The sequence below is a fragment of the Lineus longissimus genome, chromosome 5 (genome assembly GCF_910592395.1).
Source record: "Lineus longissimus chromosome 5, tnLinLong1.2, whole genome shotgun sequence".
NCBI classification, from domain to species: domain Eukaryota; kingdom Metazoa; phylum Nemertea; class Pilidiophora; order Heteronemertea; family Lineidae; genus Lineus; species Lineus longissimus.
In genome coordinates, this window is record NC_088312.1 from 20792271 (window position 1) to 20813463 (window position 21193).

A 21193-nucleotide genomic window follows, 5' to 3' on the forward strand; every position below is an offset into this window, starting at 1 on the left:
TAAATCACAAAAAGGGATCATTTATATCATTTAAATCACTATCATATTTGGTTACATTGCCAAAACATATTTTATTCAAGTTAGTTAATTTCTCGATATTTAGGCTGCAATCTACCGCGTCTGAAAAGAAAAACGTGAAAAATTCACGTCCTGAGAATTGTGGTCTTTATTTCTCTCAAAAACTCGAAATTCCCTTAATAAATTTCAGAATAGAATGGTTGTAGCGTCTCCAATGCTTGCTCCACCACAACCAGCAATCGTTGACTGCCACTTGGAGGCAGTCCAAGCCCATAAAGGTGATTTTTCCATTCTATAAAAATACAATCACCTGATCACAGGGTGTCTCAGAAAACCAGTGCTGCCTACCCTTACAAAGTTGGGGGGAATTTTACACCTAGCAAGGCCTCTTTACACTGTTTGGGCCATTTTACACTTGAACCCGAGGAAAATTGTTTAAAAATCGTGCGAGTAAAATCATCAGAAAACCCAGGAATTAGGCTGCACTTTTTGTTGCCGATTTACACTTTTTCTCCAGTCCAAGCCTCCCCAACCAAAGGCCAAGGGTTTTCCACTGCCAATGTGACATTGCTGGACGTTAGGGTAGGCTGCTCTGGAAACTTTGAGTTGACTTTTGCTATGATTTTGGATCCCAGTAACAGTGTTTACACAGGTCTTGTAACAGGTCTTTTTCATTTTATTTTCAGATGGTGGCCTCCTTCTCGTGGCTTCTAATCTTGTGAGCAGATATTGGAGTGGATCACTCTGGTACTTCAAGGACGCAGAGACGGCTCCAAACTACCAAAGCTTCACGGCAGCTGCCCAGGCCAAGACGGGACTCAAGGATGCTAAATGGATAACTGACATGACGATGGCTTCAATATCAGATTCTGGTAAGATACTCATCTCTTTAGAGTGTTGCAACATGAGAAGATAATTTAGGACACTATCAGTATCACAGCCTGGATTTGGGGGAACAGATTGAAAATTCTGATCTAATCTGATTATGCTTCGTAATTTTCTTGACAAGTTGGACAATTGTTTTTATTATTGTATTGTTTAGAAAATATCTTAGGGTAATATGAGGACAATGTCACAACCCAGGACTTGAAGCGGGATAATGATGGTGACACTGCCCAAACCAGAAGGAGCATGTCGGAAGAATCACGGCGGCAAACATGCCATTACAAATAGAATCATTACTTTGTTGTCCTCCTTAACTGATAGATCATCATTTTCAGTTGATGTCTCAAATCCTTAAATGAGACCACTGTGTCATGTCTGTGAGCAAAAATATGTACGGCAAGCTTATAGGAAGTCACTGTTTGTTGGCTTATGATATCATTATTGACGTCAGTTGCATTCCACTTCTATTCTATTCCAACAGGTACCATCGACGTTTACGATGTATCAGCTAGTGATCAAACGTTCAACCCACTATGGAGTTCTTGCAGCCATGATGACGTCTGTACATCGCTGGCAGTCAACGCTGACCAAACCTGGCTCATCTCGGCGAGTTATGATGGATGGTAAGATTTTATTTATATATAGAGCACCAAAGTTACACAGTTGAATACTGATGAAATTTACAATAACAACAAGAGCATTGGTAATAATACAATTAAGCATGATGGGCTGGTTTCTGATGGCTTGGTACTAAGTAGTGCCATTCTTTGTAAATGATATTTTGATTCCTCTGCAAGTTGCCTGTGGTTTTTGACAACAACTCCAGATAAAGCGAAGTCATTTGAAAGAGTTAAATATAAATGATTTCTTTTCAGCATAAAAGTTTGGGATATGGCTGAAATGTTTGCCATGTACACATTCCGAGGTAGGTACTACTTGTAAAATTTGCCAAATGTTTACAGATGACTAATAAACATTGAAAAGTGCATTGAGTTTTTAAAATAGTTTTTTCATCCCAACTATGTCCTTGATCCATTTTATCACTTTGGCATTTAGTTGAGATAATCTTGGACAAGCAAGAAATGATAAAGACCAGTGTTTAGTAATTCTTGATAAAAGTAATATTTGTTTTTTCGTTGCCCTGGAGTAGAAAGTGTTTTTGGAGTAATTTTTTAAGGTGACAATATTCTATTTCGTCATCCAGGTCACAGTGATGTAGTCAATTCTCTTTCGTCACATCCAAGTCAGCCAGATACTTTTCTCTCCTGTTCAAGGGTGAGTAATTTGTTCTATTTGCATTGTTTGGCGCCCTCTCTAAGATTTTATAGCTATCAGTATAAGGAGTGAAGAGTACCGGTGTTGACTTCAGCTCATTATTTAAGCAACTTGAATGTGTCATATCATTATTTAAGCAACTTGAATGTGTCATATAAGGTGTTGCATTTACTTGAATTGTGCCCAGGTTAAAGGGAACTGAAACCGTTAAGCCAGTTCGTATGACGTTTTCATTTCCCGCGTATCGGGTGATCAGAACGAGGCATGAATGAAACATGGCGCCTAGCTGTCAATCATTGAGTGACGTCACTACTATGGAATTTACTACGAAAACTCATGAATGAAAGATCGCATGACTCACGTGATTCTCACATGATTCTCAATAATAACAAATTGAACTGCGCATGCTCGGGCACTGGGGGCGGAGCTACAAATCTGAACTCGAATAGGAAGTTGGAAGTTTGACTTTCTCGGGCGGTGAAAGTCGAAAAGTTGAATAAATCGCTCGGCGGTTCCAGTTCCCTTTAATAATAGGCGGCAGGAATCCTAGCCCAGTGCGTCAATGCTGGAGTCCTGATGAAGGAGAGGGAGGCTCTAGAACTTCTGCTCCCTTTTTACCCAAAGGCTAACCAGCGGCAGTATCGTGAAGCTTCTGCACTAAACAATGCTAAAGCACTAGACGCCCCCTTTAGCCACACGACCCCCGCATCTCGAATGACTAAGTATTTTTCTTTGTCCAAGGATATTTTTGTCTTTGTGAGGCAGAAAACTCTCTTGAAATTACACTTTTCTACTTTCAGGATGGAAATGTTATACTATGGGATACAAGAAAAGCCCTGCCAGCCAAAAGATTAGGTAGGTGTTTTCTAAATTGTCAAACGTGACCATGATGTTAATTCTGGCAGGTGGATTGCCTTTATTAAGGACAGGACCAAGGGTGTCCTTAATAGAGAGGTTGTACTGTATGTCATAAAACAGTTCAAAACACTTTTTCAGGTGCTCTGAAAGAAACTTCTCCAACCTGTCTATGCTGGCAACCGAAGAATGAGAATTGCTTTGCGGTTGGTGGTGCTGATGGCGAAATCAAATATGTGGACCTACGGGATGTTGGGAACTGTCTGGGATCGGCCAAGGCTCATAATCGACACATAACGAGGATGGAGTTTTCTCCAACAAGGTGAGATAGTTTTAGAATGAAATGTTCATATGAAGATAGAATCTGCTCGAAAATGTATGAGTTTTAATCCTTTAAGCTTCAAGATAGTTTTAGGTAGAAAAGGTTCATTTAGCAAAAATGACCAATGAAGTGTTCAGTTCCTTGCCTGATCACCCTGGTACGTAAAGCCAGAGTTCACAATTTTGATTCTCCAGAGTGCAGGTGGAGGTGAGATACTCTAATCTCTTAATTTCTCGATGTATGACCGGTTTTCTCATTGTTATGTTGAAAGACAAATGCCAAAAAATAATTGATATTTTCTCTTTGTAGTGAAAATATGCTTGCAAGTGGATCTGAAGACTGTAACGTAGTTGTTATGAATGTCACACAAGGGTCTCCCATGTAAGTTACTGGTTTTATTTGTTTGTCGTTGTTATGGCGTAAACATGTGTAGACATTGCTGTAAGAGATTAAAACGATGGACCTTTTCAAAGATGTTTGGACCAGTCATGCGTTTTACCTGGAACAAAGGGGTCACAGTAGCTCATGACATTGACCGAAGTTGGCCTAGGCCTTCTGACATAAAGAAAGAGAATTGCCCAAGGCCACAAGCCATGTGTCTTTTTATTGAACCCGTAATGTTGGGATCAGAATTTTGATACCTGCACCACTAACCTACACATCCCCCTCTTTCTCATTTCTCATACCGTGACATTTTTAATTTCAGTTATAGGCATAGTCACAAAGATTTCGTCACCGGGATAACATGGTCGCCAGATGGATCGAAGTTATATTCGTGTGGATGGGACTCTAGTGTAAAGTGTCACAACATGGGTACTGGGGAGTGTCTAGAGTGCGGGCAGACGTCTGAAATGGAAGTGCAAAATGGTGGCGTAGTTAATGGAAGTGCGTCTGCATCTAGTATGGACTCCGAGATCAACACTCCAGTCAGTTCTTGATGCTTGTGATTCTAATCTGATTTCAATACTGTTAACTGGGTAAAGTTTGCGGCCATTTAAGTCGAGCGATTTTCACAATTCAGAAGGTGAATGTGAACACTGACCTTCATTCATTCATTCATTCGACAATGTCACTGCCACTGCAACCAAGTTGTTTCTGTGATGTGTTTCGTAGTTCTGGGGTGGCATGTTGGCCCATTGCTAGATGGCTAGTGTGGGGGTTCTCTTCCTTTAAGGGCCACTGCCACTCTGCGTGACTGCTTTCCTCTGCCAAGAAGGCCATTCTGACCGAGTTTTCTTCATTTAGAAAGGTTGCCAGCCTAGGCTACAGAGACCAGTCTCCTCCCTTGCTAGACTTTCAACTCGAATGCATTTAACCATTACATTTCGGGCCACATGAAGAATTTATTTTTTGCCGAATAAAAAATGAGCAATTCGCAAACTTTTGGCTCTTCAAACATTACCCAGTTTACAATGCTCTTTTTTGTAACGTTTCCTGAGGCTTCTACAATGATAACAAACGCTCTTAGCAGACACCTCTGTCAGCAGGACACTTGCTCTATCAAGGACACAAAGTGTTGTCATTTTCATTCAAAATGACCCCTGTAGTCAGGACACTGACTGCAATTGTCAATCCAAAGCGTGTTCTTAATGGGGTGGTTTTACTGTAGTTTTATTTGTGCCTATTTTAGAAGAGCCAATTGAATATTTCATTACCAAATTGATCCAGTGTTGGCTGAAAAAATCATGTAGAAGTAAAAATAAAAGTTACAAGGGCTACATTTTAAAAACAGCTGATGAAGGACAGTACTGAAAAAAACTGCAAAGGATCAGCCTTTTTCTGTTAAACGCATTTGCATTTATGTTCCTCAAACGTATTTCTGCTTAATTCAAAACTTTTGTACTCCTATCAAGATGAGTGATTAAGTTAAAGGTAAGAGGAGTTGACTTTAATTTAAAAGTGTAATTGATCGATGGACTTTCTCCCTGGACATGATCTTATATGAGGACATGTTTTTGTGGCCAGTCTCACAATGGATGTGTTCTGTAATTGGCCATAATGTAGCGTTGTGTGCTTATATTTTGTCACTGAATAAATTTTTTGGTCAATTTTTTATATATCATTTCTTCCTTTGTCTGTTCACGAACTTCGTTCAGATTAAAGTGCATTGCTCATAAATGTCAAGCGACATATTTCAAATTATCATTTCCTTTCTCTCCTGACAGTTCTGTCAAGTCGGTGCATTTCACCACACTTTCTGACAGGTCAAACTGAAGTATGGCACATGGATGCCAGGTGAAGTGTGGTGGTCCACACAGCCTTGGTTTTGATAACCAGCTGGGAGAGTGAAAAAGCCTCGAGACACACAAGACACTGGAGGTGTTGAGTAACCTTCTGGAAAATGTTGCTTGCTGTGTCATTCACAATATCTAGACTCATGAGACTGATGACCATAATCTAGTTGTCCAGCAACCTCCAACACTTACATCGCTCGTTGTTGCAGGTGCTGGTTGCTATGACACCACTGACTGACAAGGATGCAAAGCATATGTTGGTGGTTATCTGTGCCAAGCTATGACAGATTCTGAAATCTTCTTGCCGGTCATTCCAATACAAAGCATTCAGACTCCATAGTTTGTGCACATCTGGGCCTTTGACACGCATAGTCTCATCTGATGGGCGGGTAAGTGAAGAAATGCCTAACAACTAGTGCAAGAAAACTCTGTGTGCAGACACTGGTCCTGTCCAGACAGCCTCCTTGCCGTTGTGGGGGACAACCTTTTTTGCAAGTTTCAACTAGTTCAGAATTGTGCTGCTCACATGATTATCCCATGGCGAAGACCATATAAACCCATAAGTGGTTCAAAAATTGCATTTGCTGCCAGTCAAGAGCTGGATTCAGTTCAAGGTGTACGAAGCTAGGAAGGGAAAGGCACCTGACTTTTTGGCCTGGCCACATTTGGCGGTAGCACTTTTGCAGTCTAGCAGAATATGAAACCTGCTTGACTCTCCACTGCCAGAGTGGTTCTGTGGCCAGTTCCAAGAACGGCTGAAGACCCTGCTCTTCAGAGAATATTCTTTGTGAAAGCATATGTTGCCTTTTGGCTCGTACATTCCTGTTCATGCAAACATTCAGGAAATTATTTAGTCCATTGAGATGTCTCTCAGCGCTAGGACTCAACAATCATGGCCATCTCTGCCAGCTAGGTAGGCCTACTCACAAGGCCCTTCTGGGGTCACTAAAGACAAGTACTTTGCCATATGTCACCCTAATTTTGCCCTGTTCAAGCTCAACTCCTTGGGGAGTACACAACGATGGCTATCTCTGCCAGCTAGGTACCCATTCACTTCTCGGGTCATTAAAAGATGTGACGCATGTAATTTACTTGTCTTCAATTGTCTTCGGGGGTTGATTGTGCCTCTGCGCCGTGGGTGTGTCCCGGCCGCTGAGCCACAAGTCAGGAATGACAGGTTCCCAACCTGCCGCTGGGTGTTACAGGAGAACTATTCCCCTGGTATGGAATTCCCATTGTGGCTGTTGTTGTAAGTCACATCGTACTCTGTCCCCGCCTCTGTCGTTCACAACTTGTTGATGGTGTAGCAGGAGGGATAATCCTCTGTCTTTCACAATCTTGTCGCCTGTCTTGCACAACTGAAATGTCCTGTCTCCCACAACTAGGTCCCCGGCCCCACCGTTCGCAGCTTGTGACTGGTGACCAGGAGGTATCCGAGTAGCCCCTGGTCTGTGTCTTTCACAGCAGTTGGTTGGAGGTATAAAAGCTGACTCTCACACCGTGGTCCCCTGACTTTCACAGGTCGTGGCTGGTGCAGCAGGAGGAGTACCCCCATCGTTCAAAACTTGACCAAATGCCTTTTACAACCTGGTGGTCCCGGTTTCTCACAACAGCAGCTGAAACAGGAGCCTTTACAAACTGTGTCTAGTGTTACAGGTGAAATAGCCCACTCATTTCTACATGATGGTCCCTTGTCCTTTACGATGATGCCCCATCTCTCACAACCTGTTTGGTGAAGCAGGAGGTACTGTCCTTAGTCGATCACAACTGTTGTCTGGTGTAGCAGGTGAAATAGTCCACTGATAAAATTTGGTCCCGTCTTTCATGACGTTGTCCTCAGTCTCTCACAACCTATAGCTGGTGAAACAGGAGGTACACTGCCAAATGGGAATATGTCGATATAAAGGGGGATGGTGATATTTGAATCTCAGAGGGCGCCACTGTTAAAGGGAAGTCTGCCGCTTTAGTTTTCCAAGGTCCACATTGCGACTATCACCAAAACATGAGGCTGGGACAATCGGGATTAACTTGACTCAAGTTGAGAGAACTGCCCAGGTCAGGAGGAATGGGAAAAATCTTGTTGGTGAACTATGCTCCACCTGGAGTAATAGGGATTTAGTCAAGTCACTTCTCTCCACAGACAACACCAAATAGGGAAGGGGAATGAAGAACATCAAAAGTGTGATTTACAATATGCATGCGCGACTTTATTGCTGACATATGCATCCAACATCAGTTCATACAGATTACTGCAAATCATGATTGGAAAACAATTAAATTACATAGTAAGATAGTATAACATAGACAAAAGAGCAATGAAGTGGATCAGATTTCTCTCTGAAGGACATTACATGGACACCTAAAATTGACAGGTTGCCTGAGCAATGATTTCCATGCGGTGGTTTTCATGACAGCAGATGATGAAAATGCAATATGAAGAGAAGCAAGAACACAATGTCGCACTTATTTGGAGCAAAAAAACAGAATCGCCATAAAAACATCTGCGAGGTAAATTACTGCTAGTGCTACTCGACAATATTTAAATAAATAAATAAGTTACCCATGCTGGACATGTCGCAGCAGAAGTATTTTGAAATACTTGGAAGATAGTTCACAAAATTGTGTAATTCGAATTCGTTTGTGAAATTTGGAAGAAGCCTTGAAGCCCAGGAAAAATTTAAGTATACCAAGGTTGCATGTGGCCAAAACATTGTTATCGGTCTGCCATCAAAATGAGCTCGAGGTGTCAAATGGCAAAACAAACCAAGAGAGTCACACACTTGGTCTCCTTTTGTTAAAGGGACAACACGGGCATGAGATTAAGGAGGATAATTCCCGGCTAACTACCATGAGCCGCCACCTGTTATTGTTGCATCACACTAATGGTACATATTCTGATTTTCACTACAAGTACTGTTTCAAGGTGGTTTCAGACATGGCTTGCGAATTTCAGGTAGGCCTAGGTACATTCCCTTCCCATGGACAGTTCAGTGATTTTTCAGCTTGTCCCCTTAAAGAGGATGTACTGCATGTTTCAGAAGAGGAAGAACTTGGATTCACAAAACAATCACAGATGATGGTTTTATGTGTACAGCTTATCGTGAAATTTAAAGTGAAATCGATACCAATTTTGATTTTTATTGGTATCAAGAGAGCTTGCAGGGTCAAGGGTTACCAATATGGAAACAGAAGAAATGCACATGACCACCACCAGCATAATGATTTTCATTCTGTCAGATGCATGACCCGCAGAACTGACGCAGATACAAATGTTCCATCAAAAACTTCGAGAGTGCTTCAGCAGGAAACTTGAACAAGGCTAACGAAATTAAGAGAAATATGAGTATTTCAAAAATGTCCAATACCCGTTTCTGCAATCATCTTTCGACAATTTCGTTTTCACTATCGTCAAGCACCATTATATAAATAATCATCAAACCTGTCCCACTTTTTTTGATTCCGGCCTAGATTTAAACTTCCTGCACATGAGCACTGCCACTATTGGTCCAACAACCGCAGTGTCCAATTCATCAGAAAAATTGCTTCACAAGACCCACCCATTAACAACATTCATTGCAACCATAACAGTATCACCACTGTTTCATAGCATCACCACCATTTCAAAACAAAATAACAAAATCAAGACTTCAATCTATAATCACAAGCTAATTTTGAAAATCAACGTTCTTCAGATTTTCATCTGTGCACTATATGCTACAAGACTTGCTCAGTTGATAGTCACCTGGATGCGACCAGTCTAAATAGAATTCAGACATATCAGAGATTGACGATAACACAATCAAATGCATAGCCACTATCACAGTATATGAATGGTCAAGAATTAGCACTACCAATATTAATGCCATGTATAGTCGTATATAATCACACTGCAATTTATCATACTAGTACTACAGATTGTACTAAGGTAGACAGGTAGCAATAATTTGATATTAAAGAAACGGAAAAGGTTTAAATATAGTGTCCACTTAACAAATTCATGCACTTAATTATCTGTACATTTTTAAGTAGATCTATAGATTGCCGACAGTGTAATGTTTTGTTCATATCGGACTGAAGCATGCATGGCACCAAATAGGTACAGAATTTCCAATTAAGTACAATGAATGTTAGAACTGTCACATTTCAGAATGGCTTTCTTACCCTTTCTCACCAACAGCCAACATGGCTAAAAATACTGCCTACCAAAATACCTGCAAGACCTTTGACTTCAAATCGTTGGCAACCCATCGAGTCAATAACTTTTTATCTTAGCACTGAACATATCGCAAAACAACAAATTCTCAAATCTGTTTGACAAGAGGAGTAGCAATGTTAGTTTGCACTCAAGGAGGATACCGCGGTGACGTCACGGCTTTTCCAAGATGGCGCTCCATATTGTAAACAAACTCGATCCACGGCCAAGGTAAAATCAAGTCATCAAATAAAGTTAGATTTTTCGCATCAAATCAGAGTTATTAGTACTTTTCTGCTATGAAATAAGTCTTCAGACAATAAGTTATCATTTGAATAATGAAAAGTGCTGTTTTGATGGGGAAAAATAGGGTTTTTAAAACCAAATAGCCGGGTACCGATCTTCCAAAATTAGCAATGGTTTCAAAACAGTCTCCCAGATATGGGGCAATCTCTTCATTATCATAATGGGATTTGGAGGCATGTTTACAGATTTTACAAGTTCGAGACCTGTATGACCTAAAACCCCCAGATCCCCTCTATTTGTCGAGTTAGCGCCCCTGTAAGATCATGCATTTTCGGACACTGGAACGAAATCTTCCTGCGGATATCGCGGTTTCGGCGATGATTTAAGGAGAAATTGACTGTTCTTAGAGTTGTATGGGACAGAAATGAGTTCATACTTCATGAATACATGAATATATTATGATATGGGCGGGCTTCTAAGTCAAAACAATAACAAACTCAACTGCATCTTTACCATGTATCGCGTAGTGCATTGCCTCGTGTATTTCGTAGTGTATTTTAGCGGAGACATTAATTCCGCACTTTGGCCACGCCAAACGTCTTTTTTATTCGTGGAAGTTAATCTGCTATGTAAATTATATTTTACACAGGAAGAATACATACTAGGTATTGCAATATTTCATGTCTATTGGTGTTTTTGTGTACAGGAGCGCACCAGACTGTGAGACGTGGAGATATGTTCAGTGCTGGTGGTGTCAGTAGACTGAATCTGATTGGCCATAACGATCAGTAATATGGGTCGTGATCACGTGATATGACGTCACCGCGGTATCCTCCTTGGTTTGCACTGTTTGACAACAAACTTATTCCTGGTAACTGTTGTAAGCAACCTGCTGAAAAAAACCAAGTAAAATCAACACCAATACAATAGGCCTGGCTAAATGAACTGCAACCAGATTAGATGCACCATTGGCAGAATAACACAAAAATAGAACTGGTGAACTTTCACGGTTTATAACTTTTGCAATTCTGGAAAATTTCTCAAGTTTTTTCTTCAATTTGAGACATTAGGAGACTTATTGTACCCCAATAAACTAGCACTCCACAATTTTTATTTGTTGCAAATTGAAGATATCGTGACAATGGCAAAACTAAAAGCCCATGAAAATTGGGCGGTTTACAATTTATAACATTATTAACATAACAAGCAGATTTCTATCATAATGATAGGAAACAAAAACACCTAATTCGGGATAACAGATTATCATAATTTAATCAGATTAATGTGATTTTTAGAATTAATTATGTTAATGTCATTAACGGGCAGTCTGTATGAAGCAAAGTTGCGCTGACAATAAGACACGTGTCGTGAATATGCAATAATGTATATACTATTAGATAGATAATATATTTTATCTTAAAAGAAAAATAGTTGCAAATTCTTTTAAAATTTGAAAATCCTAGCCTCCACTTGTGTTTGCGTCGCATTTATTTTTGTTTATTAATTTTTCCTATATTCAACTTGTGTTTGCGTTGCTGGTTTCGTTTGCCTGCCGAGCCTCACTCTCATTTGGCAAAACCGAATTCCTTGGCATCGTCATCAGTGAAGTCGCCGTAGCGCCAGAGGTTTAACTGAAACAGAAAACAAAGATGGTCAAGGGTCGCAAAAATGGATGCGGGCATGTAGCCATGAAACCAAAAACTGAAGACTTTTCTGATATTTTCGCCTCATGCAAACTTCAAAGTTTTTCAATTATCAGGGGCTATCAAGATGATGATATCCTGTTGTGAAAAATCTTCCTCAAAATCTGGGGTGCTGGGAATATTACCAAAATCGAGCACTCACCCTTTGACTCTTTGCCTTGTCTTGTGCCGCTTTATAATCCGCCACAACTTTCGCCAGACGTTTCTCCCGCCGATTCTCAACCAAAATGAGGCCTTCACTGACCATCTTCTCGCCGATGTCATCCTTCGTGTCTGAATGTGACAGCGTGACGTATTCAACACTCCCAGTTTTGTATTCCACATTCACTAAGAATTGCTTGTCTAGGAGTTCACCCTCAATGGCGTAGACTGCGTCTAATTTGGCTTCCTCCTGTCGAGAGAAACAAAGAAAATTTTGAAGCAGGAAGGTAGGAAAACTCATCAAACCAAATGGCTGTCTGGGGTAAGCTACAAGGATATGTTTACATGTATCTCGAACTTTTCCTGAATAAAAACATGTAGTTCAACATGCAAGTCGGTTTAGTCAGGAGAGAGTCTTAAGTAACTATGCAGAATGGCAAATTCTCCCAAGGGGAATCTACCAACCTATAAGACATGCTGGTTGGCTGTTTGGTTGATTGCGGTGTAAAATACAGCAGAACTATGAAGAATTTCAACCAAGAAATGTTTCATATACATATTGAACTCTAAAATGAAATCAGCAGTTTACCTCCGAAGGCAGATTGATACACGCCATAAAGAATTCATGGGCCTGTGGTGCAAGGCCTACAAACGCAGTCGGCAGAGCTGCCAGCTTGGTATTGTCTGTGATCTCTCTCTGGAAGAAAAGACAATCATTATAAGACATTGGCACTGGAATATAAAAGTTCTTACATTGAATAGACCCTCAAAGCTTTGAGCAAGATTCTAAGATAGTCTTCACCGAAACTAATCAAGATATCATGAACGTCATTTTCAGTGATGGTCGTTTATTCCAGCGATAGAAGACGTTGCACTTAATACTCAAAGACACGGAATCACTGCAGGGCTGGGTGGCAGTGATGTGACTTAGCCAGAACCTTTGTCAACTATGTAGGGGAAGCCAATTCACTTGGCCAATATGGTGCTGTAATGAAAATGGCAGTGATTCACACTGTCCCAAGGCTGAACCAACATTACTTACATTTCCATAATCCATATAAAAGACGTAAACTTGGCTGCCAGATACTTTTTCCACTTTGGCACGATACCTGAAAATTGATGTAAAATCTATTATAAAGGACATTTTCTTGACCTCAATCTAGGAGCCACATAACCCACTTAACACTGCTGGCTTACACTGCCAATTGGCCCAAATTTGAGTGCCAACCCTCAAAATATCTCTCAAATAGCCATGTCTTGACTGACCTCTTAATCGAAATGACACAATCTGCTACTAAAAAAGTCAAACTCACCACTGTCCATCTGTGAATTTCGATGCGCAAACATCGCCTCGCTTCGCCTGGTAGGCCCCGGGAAGTGGTGGTGTAGTTTCAAAGTCCACGCGCAAATCAGTCATCAGTTTCTCCAACTGTGGTCCACTGTCAACATACTGTCCATAGAAGTGACCGTCATTTTTAACTTCGGTTACTACTATGCTCTTTTGATTGACTTTTCGCTCGGTGACTTCTTCTTTTACTTCAACTTCTTTTGGTTCTTCGAAGTTTTCCCAAACCTGGAGAAAAGGAAGTTAATCCGGTCAGCCAGGGCAAGTTGGGGGTTTCATACATAAAATGCAACAGTTAAACAGAATGTTATAATTCACCTGAAACTTCAAAGCCTAACACGTATCTAAAAATCTTTTTAAAGACCCAACCCCCAAATTTTGGTAATCTTGTGAACATTATGGCATTGAAGGGCCCGACTACTCCGACTAAACTTACATTTTTTCTGACATTTTTCGCTTTTTCCTGTGCCGTGCTTAGCGCTCTGTAGTGTGAACTTTTCTCTGCGGTGAAATGAACCTTTGCTAAGCCTTCCTCAACAAGATTGACGGACATGTTCGAATCATCGACTGTCATCCATCCAATGAAGTTACCACCTCGGTCAATAGCCTCTACTTCCACTTCAACCTGCAAAAAATAGATACAATTAGAAAATTGATTTGAGGGACCGTCTCCTCTAAGTGTTTGACAACAACCTAAAACTCTTTACTCTTTAATGCACAAAAATGTTGCCTCGAGATCAAATTATAAACAGATCACGCTACTAATAACATCATCATTCACGCATAAGAAATCCTAACTCTGTAGTCAAGAACCTTTGACAAGAGCTCCCAACCACTCTGGTATCAGAGCCCAGAACCTTTGACAAGAGCTCTCAACCACTCTGGTATCAGAGCCCAGAACCTTTGACAAGAGCTCCCAACCACTCTGGTACTAGAGCCCAGAACCTTTGACAAGAGCTCTCAACCACTCTGGTACCAGAGCCCAGAACCTTTGACAAGAGCTCCCAACCACTCTGGTACCAGAGCCCAGAACCTTTGACAAGAGCTCTCAACCACTCTGGTATCAGAGCCCAGAACCTTTGACAAGAGCTCCCAACCACTCTGGTATCAGAGCCCAGAACCTTTGACAAGAGCTCCCAACCACTCTGGTACCAGAGCCCAGAACCTTTGACAAGAGCTCTCAACCACTCTGGTATCAGAGCCCAGGGCAATTTTTGTCACTTATGCTGGCTGTGTTGACTTGGTGTTTAAGTATAAAGGGCTAAACTGAAGGAGGTAACACCCAGTCAATGCCAGATTGACAAAAGAAGTTGCACCCTACCTCGCGCTGCATGCACATCTCTTTTGTGAACATGGTCGCCTGATCACCGTAAGGCTCTGCTGGAATACTGGTTCCTGCCGGGCCGGGCCGAGAGCCGCGTGGGCAGTCAATGCCTGAGAGCAGGAAAGTAATAAGACACGTCTCTCTTGGTAGATACAGCCGCAAGCGTGAACCGCTCGCGATGTATTCGACGGTCGCTTGTGATTTGCCAGCTCTTTGTAGGAAAGGAAGGAACTGCTTGGCTTTGGGAACATCCTGAAACAGAGAGATATTCACATCCTGAATAATAAGGTTGGGATTCATGCCTTTTATTGCAGAGAAATTTTTTCTGTGGTGAAACTTTAATCGTACCTCGCTCGAGAATTTTTGCTTTCAGGGTACACTGGGCGTGCACTAAAAGGAAAGAGGTATAGCACTTTTCCCGTCACAGCACCAGTAACCGAACACGCTAGTTACAAAGACAATTCTGTTCTGTAATCAAAAGCTAAATAGATCCCGATGCATACCCCTGCGATGTCAGCCACCCTGTGGATCGGTGCATCCTTCTTGCTGTGTAACTTCAGCATGTTCTTAGACGCGTGGTTCTCCGCGGCCAATAACTCATCATAGAAGGCAGACCGCTGGTCGTCATTGATGCTGTACTTTATAACATTGGCTAAGCCTTTTCCAATCAGAGCTTCTGCAACATTACTGAAAACAATGATGAAGTCAGTCATTTTGAGTATCTATAAGTTAATAAGTATCTGTGACATAGCAAGCTACGTTTCAGATATGGTCAAGAAAAGCTGAGTCAAGTCGAAGGTGTTTTAACTGCAGCTTATGATACACAAGTCGTAGTTCCACCTATCATAAAACCCCGTGTTTTTTTAAGACCCGTGTCTTCGCCGTGTGTCAAAAAACCCGCGGCGCACTTACACCTATCAGTTGTGTTAGATAATGGTTAATAGCCCCAGCGACAGGTGCGCTGTAGGTAGGGAGCTCTCCTGTGTTTCTTTCCCATTGGAGGGGAATTTCGCATGCGCAATACCGAGGCAACTACACCGCACCATCTGTCGCCGGATCTTAGAACTTGCAATTGCCGGGGCTATTCAGATTCCACCTATCAAAAAACCTGTGTTGAACACGGGTCTAAATTAGCCCCCGATTAGCCCCATCGAGCTCGATGGGGCTAATAGACACGGGGATTTGACACACGGGTCTATTTAGACACGGCAATTCATAGGTGTAAGCGCAAAAGACACGGAGATTTGATAGGTGGAAGTATGACTATAGTATTGTCAAACATACAAAAATTTGTCTTTCCAAAAAAGGACCAAAAATCCTGATGAAGAAAAGTCAGTACTTACATTCCGCCAATGGTTACTGTGCAGCATGTCTTTTCTGGGAATCCCTGGTTTGCCTTCTGAATGTAGTCAACTTGTACGTTTACCTGCAAACAAACAACACAAGATTTCAGAGTGAGAAGATTCATGTAGAGAAGAGGGGAAAAGGTTGACAGGCTAAATCAGAGAAGCATCACAGAGGAAAAAGGATTTAGTTGCACAATGAAAAAAAAATGACGCACATGTTCAAGACAAGATACCGATTTTGACCCAGCACTTAACAATTACCTTTTTTCCAATGAGCCTTTTCCTGAGGAACTCCCGAGCCTCAAACATGTATGGAATATCATAAAGCGGCCTGATTTTCTTGGTATCACTTGCTGCGTCCTGCGGCATCCTGAAATTGAGGAGATAAACGAGGTCAGCCCCGACTAAAACTCTGGGGTTAGGTTTGACATGCTTCTCTACTATACAGGATGCTAGTCAATCAATTGTAAAATACAGTAGATCCTCCCTATCAAGGACACCCTAGGGACTGACAAGAGCTGTCCTTCATAGAGAGGTGTCGTTATTAGAGGTCAAACTGAATAGAGAGGTGTCCACTAAGGAAGGTTCTACTGTATTTCATTTATGGGTTCTTTCAGAAGGATGACATGGTCTGGGAGTAAAGGTGCTGGAAGGGAGACACGTGAACCAGGGACCTCTTGACTGTTGGTCAAGAGTCTGAGCCACTACACCACAGCAACTCCTCGACAGTTTCTTGTAATGACTCCATTGATCAAATGAAGAAGAACAACAACAACAACAACAACAAGAGGAAGAAGATGAATGGAAAATATTTTGAAATACAACTCACCTTGGTGGTCTTACACTAGCCAAGAAGATCTTCTTATACGCGCCGTCTGCTGTCTTGACAGTCATTGAATCACCGTTGCCAACTTCAACAACCTTTGCCGTGAAGTTCTTGTCTTTGATCTCGACGACCTCATTGGGTACGAAATCTTTCCAATATCTCTTCTTATTGTCTTTGGCGGATCTGTAAATAGATCAAGTTGAAATAAAGTTCCTTTTTTATGACAGGGATAAAGGAGTACATACAAGCATTTGTCAAAGGCCTCAAAGCAGCAATCCAAGTTTATAAACTTCAACTATTTTATCAAAAGAAGAACTACATCAGAGCCTCCCTCAGATGTTATTTGCGTCTTCTTAGAAGGATTAATGCCAATCTTGTTAAATCCCTCTACTTACTTCTCAGCAGCTCTGAGTGCACTAGCCCCTTCTGATACGACGCCCATACTCCAATTAACGCAGTATCCCAATCCCTCTTTTAGCAACAGCTCCGCAATATTCCCATTCTGCAAGGAAAAGTTTGCAAGTTATAGTTCGGCGAATGTGGTGCTAGAAGACTCTACTAATTCATTGAGCTAAGCCCTGTGGAAGAATGGTCAATGCTTTTGACTGCCAAACCATAAACAGCTGATGTGCACGGCTTCAATTCCTTTCCTGGACATTTTTTTCAGTAGTGCAGCTTGACTGGTTGAGTAAGGTCGAGAGGTGTATGTACTGTCTGTCATCGTAGTAATGGATGCAACAAACATATATATATATTTCAAACATTGCCCTTGGGGTCATTCCAAAAGAGTAAGGGAATCTCCTTGTTTCCAGACATCCTTCTCAAGTCAGATATCGGTCGTGACCTTAGTGAACCGAAGAAATTTTGATTAATTTCAACTTACTGGATGAATAATTGTACCAAGAACATTCTGGTTGGATACCCCCTCAAATCTGATCTGGACGTCTCTCTGGAGGAGGCGACTCTCTGTGAAGTATTTAGCTTCCTCTGCGAATGGTTCCGGTACTTGTTCTGTCCCGACAAGCTTGTACATTGGACACTGAAATATACAAATCAGGGCCGTTAGGAAGAGGATGAGGAAATAATACAGTGGAATGTACTGACTGAGCAACCGTTGGGATTGCAACTGCCAAGACTTAAGAAATACAAATACACTCAAAATGTTTGATTAAATAAACCCTTTGGAATGTAACAATCATGACAGCCTTTAATCTGATACATGTACAGAGAGGCCAACTTTATTGACAGAGTGCAACTTTATTGACAGAGTGCAACTTTATTGACAGAGTGCAACTTTATTGACAGAGTGCAACTTTATTGACAGAGTGCAACTTTATTGACAGAGTCCAACTTTATTGACAGAGTCCAACTTTATTGACAGAGTCCAACTTTATTGACAGAGTCCAACTTTTTTGACAGAGTCCAACTTTATTGACAGAGTCCAATTTGAACAGAAATGACGAATTTTGGATGTGACTTTACTGAAGTGTTTACCTACCTTGATCCCAGAGAGCATGACTGTGACATACTCAAATGTTCTTTGCCCCAAGACAAATGCTCGGACTGTGCAACCGTCGCGCACATGTTCGATAACGGCTAAAATAAGAAAACAAATTTGCTATATCCTTCAAAACAATAAATTTGTTTACAAGTAAACACCACTATAGAAGATAATCCTCAACACAAAACCGTGTTGCAGCGAGGCCGTATTTTTGATAAGCGACAATTATTCAAAGTTTTGCTCAGAGGTAATCTATTATGAAAAGTTTCTTACCAATTTCAATAATTCTATCCTACTTTGTCCAGTGGCAGAAACTTGCTAATGCAACATGTAGAATAATCCCAGGAACAGAGAATTAACTTACCATCAACTGGCTTTAGTTTATGGTAATCCACAAAGTTGCGTGGATTATCCAACATCCACGTGATCGTTCTCCTGTGTTGTTCCTTCTCTTTCTCATCGGTCCACTTTCCTTTCTGGGCCGCTTTGGCGGCATCTTCGAGCTGAATGAGGCGGTTCTGACGTTCACTAGAAATGTAGAAAAATTGACTTGTGAATAAAAAGACCAGGAGCCTCTCACAGCCTAGTGGTAAAGGCACTGCTGATTACCAAACAATAGGCCCACAGAGAAGCAAGGACTGTATTTCTGGATGAACCAGTCTTGCTTTAAGAACTAAAATTCATTGCCATTTACAGTCCTTCAAATGAGATTTAAAACCCAAGTTCCTTGTATCTGCTGCCTATACAGGGCAAGGATATTCGGATATCAAGCAATTTTGCGATTCACCAGAAATATGAAAAAAATCAAGAAAACAAATTGATAGAACATACTAATCAAGAAACTACTGCTCTTCCAGTAAATACCCTTTCAAGCCAAGCATACAGCAGTGGGGATTTTGGAAAGCCCATGATCCCGAACGAGCATAAATCGTTAGAATACTCACTCTGTAGCATTGAGCCCTTGCCTTCTCACTTCAACGAACCCCTCTGCAATCAGCGACTCGGTCACATTCTCAGCACTGGTATCTGAAAAAGGAATCATAAAATCACTTTGTCAAGGGTTTTTTTGTGGAAAAAGAGACTGATCAGCAGATGGCTGCAGAGTTCCATCAGAATCATCTTGAATTCCAATTTCCATCAGCAGCAACTTGGGAGAAAATGTCAGCGAATTTTCACAAAATTTCAACCCTGCACCAATCTCTAGGTCAATATTTGTTGTTCCAAGGGTCTTGGATTTAAAACTCGATGTTCAAAACTTACCTTTGCCAAGATAAACAAATCCATATTCCCTGACCGTTCCCGGTGGCTTGTATTCTACAGTGAAACAGACTTCTTTGCCAATTACTTTCTTCCTCAAGTACTCCCGAGCTTCCCAGGCAAAGGGCTGTGATGAGGAAATATACAATGAGTTCGATTTTTTTAAATTCAGACAAGAATGGATTGAGATCCTCGAACAAACAAACCTCAATACTCTGGCCTTTCAATTGCAATTTGGCCACAGCTTTTTGTTCTTGTAATTGTATGCATTCTCTAACATTGACTAATTTGGGTGCATTGTTTGTCCTTTAACGCACCAAAAACCGTTTTTAAAACTTCATGCAATTGAAAGGCCTGCCTCATGTTAACATGGACTCTGAATACACTTGCTGATTATCAGCTGGTCAATTTCATTTTTGGTAAGTACTGTTAACAATTCATGGCTATTTTATCAATAGACAACACCAAGCACTTACTAAGGAGCTAATTTGAGCAGGTGGCAGATTTCTCAGGCATTTTGTCCGATATGAATGAAATTGTTTGAAAGACGGTTTTGTCAATCCTGCCCTCTGATTTTCCAATCTACTGTAGATTTCCACAAGACAAAAATGCAAGAAATAGCCACTGTTGTCTATTTTCTAAGTTATGCATCAGGCAGTCTCTTTGGATGTTAATGATTTTATCTCACCTCATCCAGTGTAGCCTCTGTTGATCCTCCAGGAGCACTAGCTGGGTTAGCTCTCCTTGCTAGTTTGGGGGCTTGGACGTTGGATAGGCAGAGAGTCCTCTCTGGTGGTGGACCTCCTTTGGGTTGACCTCTGATCACCAAGGCATCTCCAGATAGCACCTGAAAATGGATTGGAGCTGGAGTGAACATTTCCAGGTGACTTCATCAAGGAAATTAAAACACCCATGACTGGCATATGATATGATATTTCATTACAACCTTGTGTGTTACACACAGCTAAGGCCTTGGTGATGCTCATGTCGGCAATTCGCCTCATCCCAGATCAACACACATGTGATGGTGTTCGAGTCGGAATCTACGCGTTGATGCAGTTCACGCGACGCTCGTGGTAGCACGGATTGGATTGGAGTGTTCTAATATTCTAACTTCAACAGCATTCAAAAACTTTCTCGCCTGGTCGTATCAAAACACGAACATAAGGACAGAAAATTTGTCCGACTTTATAATCATATGAATGACGTGTACTGAACGTGAACATACGGGGTGACACACTAAAAACTGTGGAACATGCAGAGCTGCTCCATATTGAGGTAAATGACAACCAAACTAGACGTTGGATTGCGATGAAACACGGTAAAAATTGGGAGAAGATATTAACAGTACAATGGGTGAGAAAACCGGCGGAATACAAACCTGTTTTACTATCCCACGGTGGACATTCAGAGCCGGAGTAGACATCGTGGACATCGAACAACACTGCCAGGAACGAAAAGGAAGTCACGTGATTTTCGGGAAATCAGAAACGGCGACTGAAAAAGCTCTTTTTTTCAACGAAAACCTCAACAAATATGCGTATAGCTCAAGTATTAGTTGGAAATTGTTATGAAGTTAATTTTGCTGCAGTTTGATTGTTTTTCGATGTACAGTTTTTTAAAAATTGAAGAAAAGTAAACTTTCAAGACATCGATGATGTGGCTAATGTGTCGGAGACGTCAGTAAACACAATCGCCCATTGGCTAATTAAAATGATCGAAA

The 21193-nt window shown here is 41.2% G+C and overlaps 2 protein-coding genes across 2 annotated transcripts; one reads left to right on the plus strand and one right to left on the minus strand.

The window, feature by feature from the left end:
* The first annotated feature begins 130 nt into the window (after positions 1-130).
* LOC135488031 (methylosome protein WDR77-like) lies at positions 131-5412 on the plus strand. Its single transcript, XM_064772400.1, has 9 exons — positions 131-296; positions 705-890; positions 1385-1526; positions 1779-1828; positions 2108-2178; positions 2979-3033; positions 3175-3355; positions 3665-3736; positions 4062-5412. Exons 1-9 carry the CDS (start codon positions 215-217, stop codon positions 4291-4293), a joined length of 1071 nt encoding a protein of 356 aa, XP_064628470.1. The 5' UTR covers positions 131-214; the 3' UTR covers positions 4294-5412.
* Positions 5413-7774: 2362 nt separating this feature from the next.
* Positions 7775-20989, minus strand: LOC135487425 (staphylococcal nuclease domain-containing protein 1-like). The gene is made up of 19 exons (XM_064771063.1): positions 20852-20989; positions 20159-20317; positions 19474-19597; positions 19158-19239; positions 18578-18741; positions 18211-18308; positions 17596-17751; positions 17108-17214; positions 16716-16895; positions 16148-16256; positions 15884-15966; positions 15044-15227; positions 14538-14792; positions 13653-13841; positions 13185-13444; positions 12914-12980; positions 12461-12568; positions 11873-12121; positions 7775-11658 (listed from the first exon to the last, which is right to left on the minus strand). The coding sequence occupies exons 1-19, from the start codon at positions 20903-20905 to the stop codon at positions 11593-11595; spliced, it is 2694 nt and encodes an 897-aa protein (XP_064627133.1). The 5' UTR covers positions 20906-20989; the 3' UTR covers positions 7775-11592.
* Positions 20990-21193: the final 204 nt, after the last annotated feature.